The sequence below is a fragment of the Arachis stenosperma genome, chromosome 9, assembly GCF_014773155.1.
Source record: "Arachis stenosperma cultivar V10309 chromosome 9, arast.V10309.gnm1.PFL2, whole genome shotgun sequence".
Taxonomy (NCBI): domain Eukaryota; kingdom Viridiplantae; phylum Streptophyta; class Magnoliopsida; order Fabales; family Fabaceae; genus Arachis; species Arachis stenosperma.
The window spans coordinates 4,054,053-4,070,068 of record NC_080385.1 but is presented as its reverse complement, the minus strand read 5'-3'; the positions used below and the strand labels follow the sequence as shown (position 1 = coordinate 4,070,068).

General features: G+C 39.9%; 1 protein-coding gene across 1 annotated transcript; it reads right to left on the bottom strand.

Moving 5' to 3' along the window:
- Positions 1-9,438: 9,438 nt before the first annotated feature.
- Positions 9,439-15,725, bottom strand: LOC130948881 (uncharacterized). Its single transcript, XM_057877753.1, has 7 exons — positions 14,711-15,725; positions 14,319-14,468; positions 13,931-14,215; positions 13,412-13,442; positions 10,192-11,129; positions 9,933-10,073; positions 9,439-9,859 (listed from the first exon to the last, which is right to left on the bottom strand). Exons 1-7 carry the CDS (start codon positions 15,614-15,616, stop codon positions 9,572-9,574), a joined length of 2,739 nt encoding a protein of 912 aa, XP_057733736.1. The 5' UTR covers positions 15,617-15,725; the 3' UTR covers positions 9,439-9,571.
- Positions 15,726-16,016: the final 291 nt, after the last annotated feature.

Genomic DNA, 16,016 nt, shown 5'->3' with positions numbered 1-16,016 from the left:
AGTACAGGCGCTTCTGGAAGCCGGCTTTATTAGAGAGGTCAAATACCCAACATGGCTAGCCAATGTAGTGCTAGTCAAAAAACAGAATGGTAAATGGAGAATGTGCGTCGACTATACCGACTTGAATAAGGCATGTCCTAAGGACCCTTATCCCCTACCAAGTATTGATACCCTGGTGGACTCCAGCTCGGGGTACCAATACCTATCGTTCATGGACGCCTACTCGGGATATAACCAAATCCCGATGCATGAACCCGACCAGGAGAAAACATCGTTCATCACACCAAAAGCCAACTATTGCTACGTGGTCATGCCATTCAGACTAAAGAATGCAGGAGCCACGTATCAAAGGCTGATGAACAAAGTGTTTTCCCCCCACCTAGGGAGCCTAATGGAAGTATACGTCGACGACATGTTAGTAAAAACCAAGCAAGAAGTCGACCTCTTAACTGATCTCTCGCAAGTCTTCAACACTATAAGGGTGCATGGGATGAGACTAAATCCCGCAAAATGCGCCTTCGCAGTAGAAGCAGGGAAATTTCTAGGCTTCATGCTAACACAAAGGGGGATTGAGGCCAATCCCGACAAATGCAGAGCCATCTTAGAAATGAAAAGCCCGACTTGTCTAAGAGAGGTTCAACAGCTCAATGGCCGACTTGCAGCCCTCTCCAGATTTTTGGCAGGATCGGCACTAAAATCCCTTCCGTTATTCTCCTTATTAAGGAAGGAATGCCAGTTTGAATGGACTCCAGAATGTGAGGAGGCGTTCCAAGAGTTCAAAAAATTCTTAAGCCGACCTCCTATCTTAACCCGACCAGTGCCGGGAAAAGACCTTGTCCTATACCTATCCGTGGCAAACAGGGCTGTCTCATCAGCCCTGATCATTTCTAGCTTCATGCTAACACAAAGGGGATTGAGGCCAATCCCGACAAATGCAGAGCCATCTTAGAAATGAAAAGCCCGACTTGTCTAAGAGAGGTTCAACAGCTCAATGGCCGACTTGCAGCCCTCTCCAGATTTTGGCAGGATCGGCACTAAAATCCTTCCGTTCTCCTTATTAAGGAAGGAATGCCAGTTTGAATGGACTCCAGAATGTGAGGAGGCGTTCCAAGAGTTCAAAAAATTCTTAAGCCGACCTCCTATCTTAACCCGACCAGTGCCGGAAAAGACCTTGTCCTATACCTATCCGTGGCAAACAGGGCTGTCTCATCAGCCCTGATCAGAGAGACGAGTCGGTCACACCCGGTCTACTTTACCAGTAAGTCTTACAAGGCCCTGAGCTAAGGTACCACAAACTAGAAAAGTTTGTCTACTCCTTAGTAATAGCCTCACGAAGGCTACGACCTTACTTTCAGGCTCACACAATAAGAGCCGTACGAACCAACCCATGAAGCAAATCCTCCAAAAGACGGATGTTGCAGGGAGAATGGTTCAATGGGCAATAGAGCTCTCCGAGTTTGATTTGAGATACGAAACTCGACTGCAATCAAAGCCCAATGCCTCGCCGACTTCATTGCGGAATACGCAGGTGAACAAGAGGAAAAAACCGGCTACATGGGAACTCTATGTAGACGGATCCCAACAAGGGAGCGGCGCAGGCATAATATTGGTAGATGGAAAAGGGACCCAGATAGAGGTCTCCTTAAAATTTGAATTTCTGGCTTCAAACAATCAGGCAGAATATGAGGCCTTGATTGCCGGATTAAAGTTAGCTGAAGAAGTTGGCGCTACAAAGGTGATAATCTACAGCGACTCACAAGTGGTGACTTCCCAAATAAGTGGAGAATATCAGGCAAAGGACCCCAATATGAAGAAATACTTGGAAAAAACCTTGGAACACCTCGGGCGCTTTGCGGTTACCGAGGTTAAGCACATAACTCGGGATCTAAATAGCAGAGCTGACGCCCTATCCAAATTAGCAAGTACCAAACCTGGAGGGAACAATAGAAGCCTGATCCAAGAAACCCTCCAAGAGCCCTCGGTTTCAAAAACAGAGGATCAACAAGAGGTACTGGAGGTAGTCGGCCTAAACCTCGGATGGATGAATCCCTTAGTCGAATACCTGAAATTCGACATCCTCCCCAAAGAGGAGAAAGAGGCTAAAAAGATCCGAAGGGAAGCACAACATTATACTTTGGTGAGAAATGTCCTTTACAGAAGAGGGATATCAACGCCATTGCTGAAGTGCGTACCGACCTCAAGAACCACCGAGGTGTTGGAGGAAGTACATAGTGGGATCTGCGGAAACCATCTCGGAGCAAGGCTGGCCAGGAAAGTAATCCGAGCAGGATTCTATTGGCCGACCTTGCAGAAAGATGCAACAGACTTTGTGAAAAAATGCCAGCCATGCCAGATGCATGCAAATTTCCACGTGGCTCCACCGAAGAGCTCATCAGTATAATTCCCCCTGGCCTTTTCGCAAAATGGGGAATGGATTTGTTAGGTCCTTTTCCCCAAGCAGGGCAAGTCAAATACTTGATCGTAGGAATAGATTACTTCACAAAGTGGATAGAAGCAGAACCACTAGCCACTATCACCGCTCAAAGAAGTCGCAGGTTCCTCTACAAAAACATTATCACAAGGTATGGAATACCTTATTCCATCACCACAGATAATGGAACCCAATTCACCGACGCCACCTTCAGAAGTTTGGTAGCCAGTATGAAAATCAAACATCTTCACCTCGGTAGAACACCCACAAGCCAATGGGCAAGCCGAGGCAGCTAACAAAGTCATACTGGCAGGACTGAAAAGATTACAGGAAGCAAAGGGAGCTTGGGCTGAGGAGCTCCCCCAAGTGCTATGGGCTTATAGGACAACCCCCCAATCCGCCACAGGAGAAACACCATTCCGACTAGTCTACGGCGTAGAAGCCATGATTCCTATAGAAATCAGTGAGCAAAGCCCAAGGGTAATTCTCCATGACGAGGTCGGAAACATACAGGGGCACAAAGAGGAGCTCGACTTGCTCCCCGAAGTCCGAGAAAATGCCCAGATAAGAGAAGCGGCACTAAAGCAAAGGATGACCACCAGATACAGCAAGAAAGTCATTCGAAGAACATTTGCCTTAGATGACTTGGTCCTAATCAGAAACGACATCGGAGTCAACAAATCAGGAGATGGAAAGCTCGCCGCAAATTGGAAAGGGCCATACAAAATCAAGGAAGTGTTAGGGAAAGGTTATTATAAAGTAACCGACCTAGATGGCACTGAGCTACCAAGGTCGTGGCATGCTTGTAATATGAAAAGGTACTACAGTTAGAAGCGAACTCTACTCCCTGATGTACTCTTTTCCCAGCTTCATGATTTTTTCCCAAAAAAGGGTTTTTTCTGGAGAGGGGTTTTTAACGAGGCATCATAGTAGAGGCTAAGGGAAAACATAGTGTCAAGACCCTTAGTAGCAAAAAGGTACCTTCCCAATTAATAAAGATCTTCTTTACAATATCTCTCTTAAAATCCTCCTTTATTTTATAAGTTTTTCTACGAAACGCGCCAACTTAAGCTCGACAAAACGTGAAAATCCCATGAACCGACCTAACATGGTCGTCAGGATGAAACGACGAGGTACAAGTCGGCGTAAAGAGGTTATATGAGTTGATCGTATTAAACTCGGGAACAGTCCGACTCATAAGTCGAAGACAAAAACCTGAGTAGAAAAACTCGGATATATTCCGAGTAAATGAAAAACGCATCACAAAAATAACCTAAGTCATAAAAGCTCACTAAAGTAAAGTTGAGTACAAAGGATAACAAAAGAGATAGGAAAACCTGGAAAAAGTTTAAAGGCTGCATAAAAGCCCTTGAACGAAAAAGGCTCGAGAAAAGCAAGCCAACAAAGAGGTTTCTTCAAAAAAGATCAAAAAATATCAAAAAGCATGCACGCACGAAGTAACTTAGAACCCTTATCCAAAAAATTTTTCTACGCCCTTGTTTAAAAGGGGCAATCGCCATAAATATTTTTGTTTACGGCCTTAAAAGGCCAAAAAGAAATTGTTCACGACCACCAACAGAGAAACAAAGTTTAAAAAAGAGGGGACCCACAGGCCGGGCCCCCGTATAGCCATAAAAAATAAAGAGTCATTTCTTCAAAGGAGTCGAGGAATCACCACCGCTAGGCTCAGGAGGGGCGCCACCAGGACCGGCCGGAGGAACGGAGGAAGAACCCGAGGCATCCTTAGGACGAGGAGGAGACTCTATAATCCTCTGCCCCCGAGTCTTCAGGTCTGACTCGGAAATGACCTCGGGGACAGGATCCACGATGGCGCCATCAATAACTACTTTGTCGGGATGTAAGGAGAAAGGTCCAAGTCGGGAGCAATAACTCTGACTTGTTCCAGGAAAATTCTCCAACTTCTCGAAAATGTCCAAAAGTTTGCCGCAAACACCGCCGTCCTAAAACTCTCCTCGGCCATGGTGGTGAGGTGGTTTCGAACAGAAACATCCATATTTATAAAAGGATAGATGTTCTTTCGGACGAATGCCAAAGCATCCGCCTTAACCCCACCATCAAAGAAGAAGGACCAGACTCTGAAGTCTTGCGTTTCTTCTTCTCTGGCTCGGAGAGAGTTTGGGCAGAAGGGGTGGTCGAGACAAACTTGAAGAATACAATAGGTTGAGAGGAGTCCCAGTATTTGTAGGAGGAGGAGGAGAGAGGAGGAGAGTGATCGCCCTGGCACCTCCCGATCTAGCCCGGGACTTCGCCTTAGCCTCCTGACCCTTGGTAAGCCTCTTGGCATTCTTCTTTGCCATATCTACAAAAACAACCAACAGTCATAAGTCGTAATGTTCAAAGTCGGTAGAACAACTCGGAAATAAGGAATGCATGCACTACCTAATTGAGATTGAACAAAGTCGGCGTTCCCTGGAGAATTTTTCTGGTATCCAAGTATGGGGACCTCCCCCACGCTTCTCGGAAAAACCCACAATGGCCGCCTCCACCTCGTCTAGGTCATCCAGACCAATCTTTTCGCAAGGGAGGCCGGCAACCAGTAAAGGGAAAGCGAGGGGAGGAATGCTCGTCCAGAAAAAAGGGGTGGTGACCCTCTACGGCTTGAACTTTGAAGAAGAAGTTTTTGAAATCGTGAAAAGATTCATCAAAAAGGGTGAAAATCCTCCGACCTGAATGGCTCGAAGGATACCCTTGCTGTTTGTTGTTTAGCCCACTAAAGGGCTTAGTCATATGAAAAGATAAAAGAAAATCCTCAAAGAGGTCGGAAAGTCCAGAGCATGGCTTATATAACTGATAAATCTTCAAAAACCCAAGAATTGGGGTGAAGCTGAGAAGGGGCAACTTTACTGGTGCAAGACGGATATCTCGAAATCGGAGAAAGGAAGAAAACACCAACTGTGAGCATACACTCATACATAAAGAAAAAATGAGGGGCCGCCTCATTTTCTCTCCCAAAACAGACCCGGTCTTCAGGACCCGGGGTTATCAGTTCATATTTGGGCTCGTCCTCCTCCGAAGTACAGAGCCTATGATGAGTACGGAGGTGAGTGATGAACTCAGCGTCGACCAACGGTTCCTCCCAAGGACCGTAACGTCAACCCATTGAGAAAGAACGTCTACAGAAGCCATTTTTATGAAAAGAAAAGTGGCAGAAACCTACAAAAGGGAAAAGAAAAGAAATAAAAAACACGGCCCCTAAAGAGGAGAGATTCGAACTAGAATCTACAGGCCAACCTATCTACTCGCAACCAAAACATGCAAACATAAAAGCATGACACGGAAAAAGCAAAACTAACCTTTATCCGAAATGAAGGTTGGAGAAGAGCAGGAGCCTTCGAACGCAAGAATGCCGCACGAACAAGAAAAAGAAGTTTGAAAGAGCAGAAACGAAAAAAACGAAAGAGAGGGAAAGTATTTATAAATAGGCTGAGGGGCATAATGGTAAACGAGGCATCTTAATGAGACTGCACCGTTACCAAAGCCCTCAATCCCTAAATGATCCCTCAACAGACACGACGCTTGAATTGACGTAACTGTCAGAAACAAAGGGTCGCGAAAATCACGTCGATTTCAAAACCCGTGAAAGTCGGCTGCGAACCCGAGTTGAATACTTGAACCCAAACCTTAACAGGGTCTTGGGCTCAAGTAGGGGCACTGTTCATACCCTGGCCCAATGATAAGGGCCCAGGTCCAATTTAAAGGCCTAATCCAATAGATTAAGCCTTACTAAACGCCGGCCTCCATATACGAAGTCGGTGCCAACCACGACTTGGTCTGAAGAGGTCGGATGTGAGATTAGCTGGCAGATAAACACTCATTCAAATGAGTAACCGCCCCTAAAATCTCTCTAACCGCCTCATAAAGCCATATCTTAACCTCCCCAAGATAATAGGGACGGTTACCACCCTAAAGATACGGCACTACACCAACGGTGGTTATTGGCTCACCATTATAAATACACTGACACCCCTCAGGTATCTCTAAGTCCAATACTCTCTAAGACCTGCTTACACTCTTGCTAACTTAGGCATCGGAGTGTCTTTGCAGGTACCACCCCCCATTCATACGCGAGCACAAGTCGGACGGAGCCTCCCGAGTTGCGGACCTACCCGGAGTTCTCCTCTATCACACACTTGGGCTGCCAAACGCCATCTGTCGTATTAATCTCCGGTTACCTACCGTAACAGGTATTATATACAAAAATTTGTTTTATGTACTAAAATTTTTTTGCTCAATAATTTCGTTAAATATATTAGGAGAAAAAAATAAAGACAACAATAATGATAATGAAGGAAAATAAAAAAAATAAACAAAAAAAAGAAGAAGCCCGACATTATTAAGAAGAACCACGGAGAAGAAGAAAAAAAAAAGACAATAATAATATAGAAAAGAAAAAGAAAAAGAATATAGCAACCACAATAATAAATTATATTTTTTATTTATTACATATTTTTATCTTATTTAGGTATTATTATTAATTTATAAATATTTTATAAAATAAGATTTATTTATTCACTTTACGAATCTAATTTTTAAAAAAAAATTAAATAAACCGATCTTATCTAAACTACTACAAATTATACCTTTTAAACGAGATAAATGTTTACTTTAAAATTGATCTAAAGGCAATGCAAACAATCATGCAAAATGCGGACGACAAAAATGATCTTTTGCCAAATATAAAAAACATTTGTCAAATTCATGAATATATGTCTCAGATTACTGGTCTGCTACTGCAGGTTAAAATTTTTAGCTATTTTTTTTTCATTTGAGTCCTTGAAGAATAATGTACCTAGACGGCTAGACATAGATTTTATAAGGTTTAATCATTTTTACATCCTTATAATTACGATATCGAATAGGTCAACAGCAGAAAATCAAATTTAACTATTTAACTATCATTTCGGTCAAAACAAACAACTATACTTATCCTTGTAACGTCGTTAATCACTTTGTATATAGCAACCAGCTTAGAGCTTTGTACAATTATTAGTAGTATATATATGAACGTACCTAGCAGATATTGCTCAGAAGTAGAAGTGGCAAATAAAATTGGAAGATCAATCTTCAAAGGGAGAAAACAAGACAACTTCAACAACTTTGACCTATTGTATTCAAAATACCGAGAAGGCAAAAATAGATTGAAAACCAGTAAAGGAGAGAACTATTTTGATTGAGTAGCACGACCAAAAACTTATTTATATAACAAGAGGAAAAATACATATTCATATGATAAATCTTCATAATATCTCCTCAGTCAAATTAAAGCATATGTGCAGACAACATTCTTCTAACCTCAAAAACATGATGACATTGCAAAGCAATCACTCAAGACTAGAGTCTTCAAATATTTCCACTAAAGCAAAAGGGCTGCTACCCAGGCAATTAAAATTTTAAAATGGCCCTCAAATCATATCAGAAGTATCTCCATTACAAAGGCAACAAACACGATTGGCAAAAGCCTAGTCAATTGTAATATAAAATTCTTCCTTCAACCATTACCTAGATTCAACTCAGTTAGATGTACACTTTTGGCAAACCATGATATTGGCCTTATATTGAATATTTTATATGGCAACAAAGATGATAAGATAAAAAAAAAATGAAAAACATTAAACAACAACCCCTCTGTTTCCTTTAATCCATCAATTTGGCTAAGTTTAAGGCTAACATCAATACTCAATTAATAAACATAAAAAATGCTATGTGTTTTCTACTTTTCTTACATAACAGCTGAAAGAGTGATTTTCTATTGAGATGTTGATATTTGAGGAACCTAGGTGCACATAAAGTGGACCAGAGATGCAGTTTTTCACAAATAACTTGAAAAGTGATTGAAAGAACTTTAAGCATAGGACAGTTGTGAAGCAATTTTATCAGCAATTCCGAGTCAAAATGTGGAATTTCAAAGTCTAAATGAAGTAAACAAGAAAATTCTGGAAAATCCAAAGCTGCAGCTGGAGTACGAAGCATACAGAAGATAACAAGATAGTAAATATAACACTTGAAACATAACACAATTCATCAAAATTGGAATAAAAAGTTACATCAAACATTATGTTCAATGGACAATGGAACTGCGAGAAGAATATTACCACTGTAGTGGAAAGTTTCAAGTCCAACAATTTTGTTTTTCTGAGTGCCTGGAGAAGCTCAAGTACCCAACCAACAGTCTTATCTTCTTGATATTCAGGTATTCAAGAAGCTCAAGAAGTGCATAAATTGATATTCAGGTATTCAAGAAATGGGGTGTCTATCTCAAGATGCTCAATATCATTAAACCTTAGCAGGGCAGGATGACAATGATTCTCTTTGAAGGTTAAACTCTTCAACGAATGAGGCATATGGATAAAAGGTTTGTCAATATCTTCAACTGGAAATCCTCTATGTACAGCGAGCTTCAGATTTTCAAGAACTGAACAACCAGATAAAATGTCATCGGGGTTAACAAAGATATATCCAACTCTAGGTTCTTGAGGGATGGCAAATGGACATTTGGAATATAATATAAAGAAATAAAACGTCTTAAAACAAGGGATTCAAGGGAAGCACAATTCAATATCCATTCAAACAACTCGAAATTAGCATATCCAACGCGTGAGCAGTAACTAGTAAGAATATTGCAATAAATTTTCATGAAATTTATCACTCTTATTAATTTGGTTTCTCATATTCTAATTTTATTATAGTGATTGTCAAAATTGAGCTTTAGGCACCATACTGATCTCTAGATCCCTTTCCAATGCTGAGTCGGCAGACACAGTGATGATGTGGCACTCCATTGCTTCGCTGAACTAAAGTGGCACACTTATTCGTCTTCTCCACTTCCACTAGTTGAATAGGTATTTATTTTATGGTTTTGTGCAATGCAGATTGCATCATACTATGGTTGGCCAGTATCTACTACACATTGCATTGCGGGAGCAATGGTGGGGTTTGGTGCAGCCTATTGAATGTAGACATATTAAAAAGCTTCAAGTAGTTAAGGATTCAGGTGAACAATGAAACATGAAATTTTAAAAAAGATTTAGTCTTCACAGTTTATTAGGCACACCACAAGAAAACATAAAGTTCTACAGAAAGCAAAGGTCAGAGTCTGTACCATCAGCATATACTGATTAGTCAGTCAACTGTAAGTTGGCATTTGTTGGAGCCCCTCGGTACTATAGACAATTCCTTGAAAATATGATCTTTTATCTTTTCACCATAACTGGTATAAGTATGAATCATCATTCTCATTAAAACAAGGCCATTTTGTAGAATATATGCAACAAAAGCATGCTCTTCTAGAGAGTCTTCATATCCTCCAAATTCAAAAGTGTTCAAGTGTGATGTAACACAATTAGGAACACTGGTTGGCTGTAACATTGATTTCTGGTTCAAGGGAGGACCATGACCATGGAGTTCATTCTGACAAGAAGGAACAACTATGCTCAAAGGATGCAAGCAAATTACAAATAGACTATAAGGTTGAAAATCATACCTGAATAATGAGAACTTGAAGTTTATGACAGCAATGAAGCAAGTCTAGTAGGAATCTAGATTTGAAAGATCCAAAGCGAAGTTGCAAATGAAGCAAACAACCAAATTTGGGAAAGTCTATAGGTGGAGCACAAAGCAAGCTCTGTGTGTAAAAAATGTAACAAGATATCATAATTTAACAATGCTATAATAATAAATCCAGTGTGAAATCTGAATAATGATACTAATCATAATAAGCTGCATCTACTTAGCCACATTACCCCGGTTATTGAAGATCCCAACCTTAGTAATTTTGTTTTGCAGACTGCTTTGAGAAGCTCAGGTATCCAACCAATATGCTCATCCTCTTGATGACTCCAAAGATCAAGATGTGCTTCCACCATGTTTGGAAAATCAGTAACTGAAAACCGGAGGTAACGACCCCATAACGAGACATGAAGGTACTCAAGAGATGGGGTCTCTATCTCCAAATGCTCAACAACTTCGCCATGATAGTCGTCTTGAAAAGTTAATCTCTTCAATGTACTAATAGGCATACGGATTGTAGGAAATTCAACCCGATCCAGGGTGAGCTTAAGAGTTTCAAGAACAGGACAGCAACCTAAAATCTTGTCTGCATTCACGTATTTGACATCTAACTCTAGGTTCTTGAGGGATGGCAAATGAACAGATTGAAGATCTTCATCTTCGATGGAAATATAACCTTTTAAACAGAGGGACACAAGTGAAGGGCAAGTGAAAATTCCACAAGGGACTCCATAATTCTCAAGAGAATACATCTGAGAGACAAACAGTTCTTGAAGGTAGGGTCCAGTGACAGCATTGATATAAGATCTAAAGTCATCCTCGCAAAGTACCTCGCAGGAGAGGCAAAACTTCTTGATGTGGGGAAACCGGGATAGAGCTGCATTGATGAAAGCAATAAAACACTCATCCATTTCCTCTGCTGAACGTTCGGGGTTGCAAAAGGGACCATCATCGAGGTCCAATACTTGAAGCTCTTTCCAAAGGTGGCGCCACCGGCGAGAGAGGATGCTAGTGGCAACAGAATCTCTGGTTGGGAGGAACGAAAGGATGTAGCAGAGAAGCGAGTCCGGTATGGTGCTTATCATATCCATATTAATGGTTGTTGCTGTTTCTAGATTGTCTTCTTCTTCTTCTTCTTCCATTTCCAGTTGCTCTGGAGGTTCAAAATAACCTTACTTCTTCGGAAAGCTTCATACAGGTTAGGCATAGAAAGATACTGTCCGTTCTTTGTTCAGATCTTATTGTCTTAGACCAAATCAACTGATATAGTAAGATTTTGAAATTGAATTGGTCCATGTTCATGTCGTTGACTTGCAATTGTTCAGCTAACACGGTAAGGCCTCATACACCTTCAATGGTTGATTCGGTCTCTTACTTTCTTAGCTGATTTGTGTTTAAAAAGAATATGATAAATATACTGTATTAGACACACGTTGAGTTTATATTTTATAATTACATCTAATGGTGATAAATATACTTCAACAAAATTATAGTTAAAAAAAAAAGTATTTTTCAATGAAAAACATAAAAATGTAAAAGATCTAAAATAGAAAAGATTTACACAAACATAAAATAATATAAAATTTGGAGGGAACAAATGTTATGAACTTATGATAGCTATACAATAGTTAACTATGACGAATATCGTCTTAATAAAATTTCCTTCACTATACAACTAACAACTAATCATCAGATGACAGGATGAACCTATACAACACTATCTCCTAAACTCTTACTACAAATAATATTTGTGCATCATAATTCCTATGATTCAATTAAGATGCTTGAAATAAAAGAAATTATTTGGTACCAACCACCAGGAGAGAGAGAGAATTGTGATTCAATTTATTAGTACTTTTACGGTAAAAAAAAGTAGCCTGGTGCACAAACATCCTATATTGACTTAAGGTTTGATTACATATAGAGCCATATGAACATACTTTGGCATGTTGTCGTTGCAGTGTATGAGATTGGTGATGTTCCAGAAATAGTTGGTTGTAAGCGCCATTCTTTTTGGTAAGTTGGAAGCACAAAAGAGAACAAGAAAAGCAAGATTGAAGCGTTGATGGAGGTGGAAAAGGAGAAGTAGCAAGGTTGGAGACTCGGAAAAGGAAATGGAAGTGGCAAAAAGAATAGTAGTATATGAAATCAAACTCAGAGAGAGAGACGGAGAGATTGAAAAAAGGAATACGAACGTGTGAGGACTAGGAGAGATATCATAGTGACAGTAATGAGAAGAAAATGATAGGGATAAAATAGAATTTTTAATGGTGAAAACTAGGGGGCACAGACCCGGCCGGCCCGAAGGCCCAGCCCGGTCCCAAACACTTTTGGAGCTAATTTGGTGTGATTTCATCGAGTTTAGGGTTGGGTAAGGGTCTCAAAAATAAATCCAGTCATTATTTCGGGTCGGGTCCGGTGGCCCGGTCATCATACACAATTAATATTTTGTATTATTAGTGATGGATCATGACTATTCTTACGTGGAATTTAAGTATTGTAAATCTTAATATTTTGTGTTAGTCATTATAAGACTATAAATTAATGTTTTATGTTTAGAATGCATAAGACTTTAGACTAATGGATAATATTGTGTTATTTGTATTGATTTAAATATTTGGTATTATTAGACAATATTAGTATTGATTGTGGTTATACTTTAATATTGATTGTGGTTATGCTTTAATTTTGAAGAAGGGTTGGTTCTTGTTATATTTTTCTAAGTGAATTTTACCATGTTAAATAATGGTTGGAGTTTTGGAAATTTGGATATTTTTACATGCTAGCTTACAAGAAGTATCAACGTAATGTAATGTTAACGGCCCGGTTTTCACCCGGTATAATTGTGGCCTGAAAGTGTATTGGTTTCATCGGGTCTAGGGTCGGGTTCGGGTCTAATAAATAGATCCAGTGTATATTTCGGGTCGGGTCTTGATCACATCAAACCCGGCTTCACCCCGGCCCATGTGCACCCCTAGTGAAAACTCTCGTACATTGTCTTTATGTAAAATTAATAGTCGAAAATCATTAGATGATTTGATAGATTTGTCTAATGATTTTCGACTATCACCTTTACATAAAAATAACTGTACATGAGTTTTTATCATTTTTAATATTTTCTTGTGCTTTGTATTTGTATATTTAAAATCAAACAAAAGGCACCTAAGGACAACTCTTCAAACCATTCTATGGCAAAATATCCAACAAGAGAGTAACAACAAATCACTCATATTTTTCTTCAACAACAAAAGAGTAATGCCAAATCTAGTAACAAATGCTGCATAATTGCAATGTCAAAGAACTACCTATATTTAGGGGTGGCAACAGGGCGGGTAGGGGCGGATTTTTGCTCTACCTGATCCCGCCCTATCGTACAACAACCTGCATAGAACCCGCCTCACTTCTACCCGCGGGTAGTAAAATGTTGAACCCTAACCTGCGCTTTGTGGGTACCTGCCCCGCCCCTATCCGCCCCTACCCGCCCCTATAATTATTAAAATCCAATAAATAAAATTAAATTTTAAAATTTATATAACCATCATCACATATATAACATAAATTAAAGTAAAAATTTAAGTATAATACAATATTATTAATCATTTAATAATTATTTTACATATATTATACATATTATATATTAAAATTATATATATTATATATATAGCGGGACGGGTGTTGCCTAAACCAGATCCCGCCCCGCCCCTCCCAAGAACCCGCCCCAAGCGGGTAGGGGCAGAGTGGGTACCCGCGGGTTCGGGTGGTATTGCCATCCCTACCTATATTCGGTCCATTTAATGGATTCCATAGCCAAAAAATAAATTACTCCAACTCATAGAATATCCTTGTGAATGACTATTTACACATTTTACACTGCACAATAATATATATCAAAGGAGGAAACTATGCTCTTCTTAATGCAGCAACAACGAGTATACTCCTAAATAATTTTCTTTTGCCGAACCTTTACTCAACTTTAAGTTGGCAAATGCTTGAGCCCATTGGGACAGCAGACAATTTTTTGAGAATATGATCTTTTATCTCTTGATCAGTAAAAGTCCTAGTATGAATTGTTACTGTCTTCAAAACAAGTCCTCTTTCTATAACATATGCAATGAATTCATGCTCCTCTTCCAAGTCTTCATATTCTCTAAACTCAATAAGGCTCAGGTGTGATACAACACAACTTGGAACACTCACCGGTTGTGTCCAGCTGCAAGGTTCAACAGGTTCCCCATACAAGCAACCGTAACTTACCGACTGAAAACCGAAAACAGGGACAAGACTTATCAAAGGATGCAACCAAATAACAGCTAGAGGAGAGAAAAAAACAAAAATAATGAATTTAATTAAGTAATAATACCTCACATGCATGAATTAAGAGAGCTTCAAGCTTGCAACAACAGTGAAGCAAGTCTATTAGCACTCTGGAGTTGAAAAATTCAAAACCAATTTGCAGCCTAACCAAACAGCAGAATTGGGGAAACTCTAGAGATGGAACACAAATCAAACACTGCACGTAAAATTCAGTAAGATATTAATTTTAGGTGATACTAACAAGAAGATATCTTCATGTTAAGATGATAATTGAGAATCGTTAGACGGTTTGAGAACTGTTAGATAATCAAACCGTCTAACAGTTCTTAACAACAATAGCCTTTACACAAAGACAACTTCATGTGAGTAGTCGACTTAGTTTTTACACATAAGCAGTTAAGCACAACGATATCAATTTCATCATTCCTTAAGCATTACCGCGGTTGTTGAAGCTTGCAAGGCAAGAAATTTTGTTCCGCAGACTGCATTGAGAAGCTTGGGCATCCAATCAATATGCATATCATCAAAACAAATATTCAGACATGCTTCAACCAGGTTCGGATAAGTCCTAACCGAAATCTGCGAGTAACAAGCTACTAAAGCAATATCAAGGTACTCAAGAGACGGCGTGTGTATCTCAAGATGATCAACCGTCGAATCGCAAGCTTCGCTCTCGAGAGTTAATCTCTTCAAATAACGAGGCACGTGGATTTCATTTGGATCAATGCCACCGGAATTAAAGAATATAAAGACCTTGAGAGTTTCAAGCGCAGGGCAGAGGGATAAAAGCTTGTCAAGTTCAGTAGAGATTATTTCCAAGTCTAAGTTCTTGAGAGATGGCAACTGAAGAGATTGAAGATTATCAAAAGAAACAATAATATTACCTTTCAAGATGAGTGAGACCAGTGAGGTGCAAGAGAAAACACTGTAAGGTAATGTGTAAAAGGAGCCACTGGAGTTCCAAAGAGAGAGGTACAGTTCTTGGAGGTGAGGCCCGGAAGTAACGGCGTCGATCCAAAATGAGAGGGTACAGGAGTAATTTCGCACCTCACCCTCGAGGCGGAACTTCTGGATGCGACGAACTTGAACCTGTTGTAGAACCTCGTTGACGAAATCAACGAAGCGATCTTCTACGTGGTCTCGTGAAAGTTCAGGGGTGTTAAAGGAGTAACCGTCAAGGTTGAGGACATGGAGGTGCTTCCAGAGGTGGCGCCACCTGCGGGAGAGGACGCTGGTGGCTATGGATGTTCTGGTTGGGAGGAAGGAGAGGATGTGGCAGAGGATCGAGTCCGGTAGGGTGCTGATGGTTGTCGATGTTTCTGACTTGTCGTCTTCTGGCTCCATGTTAGGTGCTGTGGAGTGTCGCCGATGACGGTAGTGGGCTGAGCAGAGAGTGACGATGGAGTGTGTGGTCGGTAACTAACTAAATACAACGAGTTTAAGAAAGAAAGAAAAAAAAAAAAGTGGCTGATGCTACTCTACCATTTCCGGAAGGGAAATAGTGCCATAGTGGTGTTAACAAAAAAAAGAAAATTACAAATTTACAATTATATCCACGCATAAAAAACAATTAGATGCATGAAATATTAGGGGGAAAAAAAGAATGTTTTACAAGAGAGAAATGCTAAGAACAAATCTTTTTTATTAATACTAGCCAACATTTTGAACTAAACTTTGATTTTTAACTATTAAGATTTAAAATTTAAAAATTAAAACTCACAATTTAATACTTGAAATTTAGAAT